We start from the raw sequence: 6,031 nt of genomic DNA, 5'->3' as shown, positions 1-6,031 counted from the left end.
TATACTGCCTACATACTTCCAAATTTCAGAGGCACAGACTATATTCACCTGCACCTTTATGTCACAATTGCAGGTGAATTTGCAAACTAAGTAAGAAAGTATTCCTAGAAGGTATTCCTATCGCACTTTGGCCAGTAATAACCAAATACATACAGAAGTGACTATAGATAATATGATTATGTCCTAATAAGCCAAAATTCAATGTCTCCAAAGTAACTTGCCCTTGGTTGGATTCCTAAAATGCCCAGGACAACTGTTCTCCAACTCAAGGAGAAGTATGAAGAAGAAATATGGAAGGGGAAGAGGGACTGGTCTTAGCAATTTGAGGTAAAATATTTTACTTTTCCAAATTTTATTTAAACATATTTTAATTAGGACCCTCCAAATTACAGAAATAGAAGTGGCCCATGAAAGTGAGTGGTCCCCGACCTTAAGTGTAATACGGTTCACAGTAAATCCACCTTGGCGTGGAGCTTAATTAAAATGTCGATAAAACAATTTGGCACAATGGTGAGAGGCAAAGCCAAATAGTAATGGGATTAAGAGAGTGAGAGGGGGCTTCCCTGGTGGCGCAGTGGTTGAGAGTCCGCCTGCCGATACAGGGGACACAGGTTCGTGCCCCGGTCCGGGAAGATCCCACATGCCGCGGAGCGGCTGGGCCCGTGAGCGCAACGGGAGAGGCCACAACAGTGAGAGGCCCGCGTACGGCAAAAAAAAACCAACAAACAAGAGCGTGAGAGGAAAAATTTAATAACCTTATCCTCCAGTTCTAACGCTGTCTGCACTCTAATGTTGTCTGCCGAATGAGCTCTAGCACGACCTCCTCTCTGAAGTCCTTCCTGAAACCAGTACCTACCACACCGGAAGCAAAGAGCATCACAGCCTTATTTGTGATGACCAGGATTTTCTTTGATGGGGGTGGGGGCAGGTTTGGAACTCACAGTACAGTATTATAGAATTTACATACATATATTTTTTGTAAAATATTCACTATGAAAGAGCAATGCCTTTTAAATTTGAGGTTATTTCAAATTTATGCCATACACCATAGAAACTGCTCAATGAGTAGCTCTTGAATATAGAAATAAATGTGGAAACACAGGCTTGGGGAATAAAATAAAGGTTATAAACTTTTAGAAATGTTATCATCTGCAAAGTAAAAGAAGGCCTGAATATCAGTGAAATAACTCAGGTGGAAAATAATTTTAAAAAAAACAGGTAATTGAGGCAACTTTTTTATAGTAGTATCTGAGTAATTATTTTTCTTTAATTAATTTACCATGTCTTTGTCATATAATTATTTGCTAAAAAAAAATTCCAGTGTTTAAATTTTTCCAATTATTTTCCATATGGGAACAGTCATTTTCTGTTCATTGGTACCGGAAATAGAACCATGTTATGCATAAAGCATAGTATGATTTTTCTTTGGTTAAATACAATTTAAATTTTCTCACATTTGCTCACAATATACCCTTGATTTTGAATTAATGTAGTATGTGTTAATCTGTATTATACATACACACATTGCATATTATTACCTTCTATTGTGCAACATTTAAACATCAATATTCTGAAGATGCAACAGAAGTCCTTCTCTCTAAGATAATATTCTGGGTCTATAATCAAAAGTTTATATACATTGATGTTCTTCCACTGTCAATAATAAATATTATTAACACAATAATAAAAAGTTAAAATCAGAGATTAATGGATCAAGACACTGAACTACATAAAAATAACAAACTATATTAACGCTGACATTTTTTAGCAGTTCTGTTGAAACGTCTAGAAAAATGTGTTAACAATGCACACTATATGATCAGCTTTTTGTCAATGGCTATTATTTCCAATATGTGTATCTTGCTTTTTACCTGCAATGCTATTTAAAGAATAGATACTCTGTGACTGTGTGTAACTTACTAGAAGAGATAACTTACAAACAGAAATCAAAATAAAATTTATTAGGCAACCAGCAAAGATGGTCATTACAAACAGATAATAAAAATACTAAATCATCAATTTCCTGTTTGTCTTGCTTCTTCACCATTACTCTTACATCTTTACTTTTATCTCAAAGAGATAAAATTCCTTGAATAAAAAGAGTTTTACACTTCTTTTTATCTCTAGTAACTGCCTTACTACATAAGAAAATATAGATGCTCTAATAATGTTTATTTCCTCTGCTGTTGATTAAACCTGGACCAGCTGATAAATGTGAATTGACAAATTCAAAAATGTAAAAATTAGGATGGCTTGGGCTTCAGGTAGATGTCTCAGGTTATTAACCTCCAAAAACTGTGTCCTATACTTTGCCTCAGCCATCCACTACTATGGTTGTATGTCACAATCTTTTCCTAACTAATAATTACCTCAATACCAAATCCCAATATCAAGTATTCTGTTCCATTGTATTCATTTCTTTAAGTATTCTTCTTAGTAAAATTATCCAACCTCACCAAGATTTCCAATCCTGTGGGGCTGATACCTTTTTAATCTCTGTAACTCACGACCTTGTATTTCTCATTACTTCCTAGTACAACTGAATCCATGATCCAGCAACAGAATTAATTGATTGTATATATCATCAACTCTCTTGCCTTCCTTTCTCCCCAGATTACCAGCAAAACCCTACTTAAACTGTATTTAAATTCAACTAAGCCTACTTTATTTCCGCACCAGAGAGGTTTCTCAAAGCTGAAGGAATTCACGTAGCGATGCTGACTGGATTTACTCTTAGGTTTTAACCACAAATCTTAAATGGGAAGTATCTCTGCTGCCCCACCTGCTATACTTCCCTTGTGAATTCATTATCTCACTTGCAAGTATGTATTTCACACCCGCTCTTCCTCCTTGAGCCTTTCTCCACCTTCACCCTCTCTTGATTACCTTTTAGTTCACTAAGAGAATATAATCAATCAGAAGAGTATTTTAATTTCCCTCTAAAACTCTCTCCACCTACTACCACATACTCTGTCTTCCCTCTTGGTTCAACAGTTTCTATATTAGGCAATCTCTTCTCTGGCACAATCGATTTCTACTCAAAGACACTGCTCTGGGTGGGTGCTTACCGTTAGTCCCGGGCCAGCCGGAATCCGCGTCCATCCGTCCTTCCAGAGCTCACGCAGACCCGTCCAAGCTTGCCATGCCGGAAAACATAGTCACCCGGAGCGGGCCGCCCGCCGGTGCTGCCGCCGGCCGCGGGAAGAGCGCCTATCAGGACCGCGATAAGCCGGCCCAGATCCGCTTCAGCAACATCTCCGCGGCCAAAGCCGTTGCTGATGCTATTAGAACAAGCCTTGGACCGAAAGGAATGGATAAAATGATTCAAGATGGAAAAGGTGATGTGACCATTACAAATGATGGTGCCACCATTCTGAAACAAATGCAGGTGTTACATCCAGCAGCCAGAATGCTGGTGGAGCTATCTAAGGCTCAGGATATAGAAGCAGGAGATGGCACGACGTCAGTGGTCATTATTGCTGGCTCTCTCTTAGATTCCTGTACCAAGCTTCTTCAGAAAGGGATTCATCCCACCATCATTTCTGAGTCATTCCAGAAGGCTTTGGAAAAGGGTATTGAAATCTTGACTGACATGTCTCGACCTGTGGAACTGAGTGACAGAGAAACTTTGTTAAATAGTGCAGCCACTTCATTGAACTCAAAGGTTGTCTCTCAATATTCAAGTCTCCTTTCTCCAATGACTGTAAATGCAGTGATGAAAGTGATTGACCCAGCCACAGCTACTAGTGTAGATCTTAGAGATGTTAAAATAGTTAAGAAACTTGGTGGGACAATTGATGACTGTGAGTTGGTGGAAGGTCTGGTTCTTACTCAAAAGGTGGCAAATTCTGGTATAACCAGGGTTGAAAAGGCTAAGATTGGGCTTATTCAGTTCTGCTTATCTGCTCCCAAAACAGATATGGACAATCAAATAGTAGTTTCTGACTACGTCCAGATGGACCGAGTACTTCGAGAGGAGAGAGCCTATATTCTAAATTTAGTGAAGCAAATTAAGAAAACAGGATGTAATGTTCTTCTCATACAGAAGTCTATTCTAAGAGATGCTCTTAGTGATCTTGCATTACATTTCCTGAACAAAATGAAGATTATGGTGGTTAAGGATATTGAAAGAGAAGATATTGAATTCATTTGTAAGACTATTGGAACCAAACCAGTTGCTCATATTGACCAGTTCACTGCTGACATGCTGGGATCGGCTGAGTTAGCTGAGGAGGTCAGCTTAAATGGTTCTGGCAAACTGATCAAGATTACAGGCTGTGCAAGCCCTGGAAAAACAGTTACAATCGTTGTTCGTGGTTCTAACAAATTGGTGATTGAAGAAGCTGAGCGTTCCATTCATGATGCCCTATGTGTTATTCGCTGTTTAGTGAAGAAGAGGGCTCTTATTGCAGGAGGTGGTGCTCCAGAAATAGAACTGGCCCTGCGGTTAACTGAATACTCACGAACATTGAGTGGTATGGAATCCTACTGCGTTCGTGCTTTTGCAGATGCTATGGAGGTCATTCCATCTACACTAGCTGAAAATGCTGGCCTGAATCCCATTTCTACAGTAACAGAACTAAGAAACAGGCATGCCCAAGGAGAAAAAACTACAGGCATTAATGTCCGAAAGGGTGGTATTTCCAACATACTGGAGGAACTGGTTGTCCAGCCTCTGCTGGTTTCAGTCAGTGCACTGACTCTAGCAACTGAAACTGTCCGGAGCATTCTGAAAATTGATGATGTGGTAAACAGTCGGTAACATGGATAACACTGGCTGACTGGTACCATCATGGCCACTAATAGTGCAGCTGGAGTGGAAGAGCACCTTGGCATTCCTTGTTGTTTGGAAGATTGTTTCCTTTATGAATTTCTGGGCCTGGTTTTCCAGCTGGCATTTGCTTCAAATTGTATTGACACAGTTTGATGAGAACATTAAAAATATGGTTTCAAAGGGCAAAAAAAAAAAAAAAAAAAAAAAAAAAGACACTGCTCTGGAAATTATTCCCATCCTCTACTATGGCATTAATGTTCATCTCTACTGGAGCATGTTCATCAAAATAAAAAGCTGCTGCAAAAGCTCTTCCTTACTAAAAAAAAATCTGGGGGCTTCTGGGAAAAAAAATAAAATTAAAAAAAAAAATCTGCTGTCAATTTCTTCAATTATTGTATAGGAAAACACCCAGAAATGTCAAACCTACACTACTGGTCCCACCTTATCTGTTATTTCTTTAGTCTACTTCAAAAAGTCTTATGAACCCATGTCTTTTAAAAAAATTTTTATTTATTTATTTTTCATTGGGTTATAGTTGTTTTACAATGTTGTGTTAGTTTCCACTGTACAGCAAAGTAGAGTTCCCTATGTTATATAGCAGTGACCCCATGTCTTTACTGAAAATACTCCCATTGAGTTTACTGATATCTATATTGTCATGCCAGATGGTCTTTACCTTTTTCTTTGTTGATTTCTGAGCCATTTTTGATTCGATTGATCTCACCATCCTCCCTGAATCACTTTTTTCATCTAGATTCTGGGAAACCACAATTTCTCAGTACTTATTTTTCTACCTAGCTTGCTGTTTTTGGGCTTCTTTGATGGATATTCTTCCTTTTTCCTGCTCCAAGTTGCTGAGTACTATAGAGCTCAGACCTGCAAATTCTTCTCATCCTTTCACTATGTCTATGGTCATTACCTAAGTAAACCAGATCATGACAGTGTGCTGAAATTCCACTTATAATCTGAACAATCTATTTTTTAAAAATCTTTCAACCCAAACTTCTTCCAGAAATGCCAGAAATCTGAGAATGAATATCCAAATGTTTTCCCAATATCTTTACATGTTAGGTATAGCAGACATCTCACGCATAACGTATTCAAAACGGAACTCTTGATTTCTTGCCCCTAAAACCTTTCCATTCTCAGCATTCTAATCCCAGTTCTCATCATTCAGTGATTCCTCTCCCCACCCAAACCTGTGCTTTCTATGTCACTTATGAGGCAAAAACCTTGGCCTTAACCTAGACTACTCAT

At 38.5% G+C, this 6,031-nt stretch overlaps 1 protein-coding gene across 1 annotated transcript; it reads left to right on the top strand.

The window, feature by feature from the left end:
• The first annotated feature begins 3,061 nt into the window (after positions 1–3,061).
• Positions 3,062–4,960, top strand: LOC132413593 (T-complex protein 1 subunit delta). Its single transcript, XM_059995686.1, has one exon. The coding sequence runs from the start codon at positions 3,143–3,145 to the stop codon at positions 4,760–4,762; it is 1,620 nt and encodes a 539-aa protein (XP_059851669.1). The 5' UTR covers positions 3,062–3,142; the 3' UTR covers positions 4,763–4,960.
• Positions 4,961–6,031: the final 1,071 nt, after the last annotated feature.

This window comes from Delphinus delphis, chromosome 18 (assembly GCF_949987515.2).
Source record: "Delphinus delphis chromosome 18, mDelDel1.2, whole genome shotgun sequence".
Classification (NCBI taxonomy): domain Eukaryota; kingdom Metazoa; phylum Chordata; class Mammalia; order Artiodactyla; family Delphinidae; genus Delphinus; species Delphinus delphis.
Note: the sequence above shows the minus strand (reverse complement) of the source record. Positions and strands in the feature narration are given on the sequence as shown.

Excerpts from the sequence above, each read along its gene's own strand:
- LOC132413593 (XM_059995686.1), top strand. The coding sequence starts at position 3,143 with ATGCCGGAAAACATAGTCACCCGGAGCGGGCCGCCCGCCGGTGCTGCC.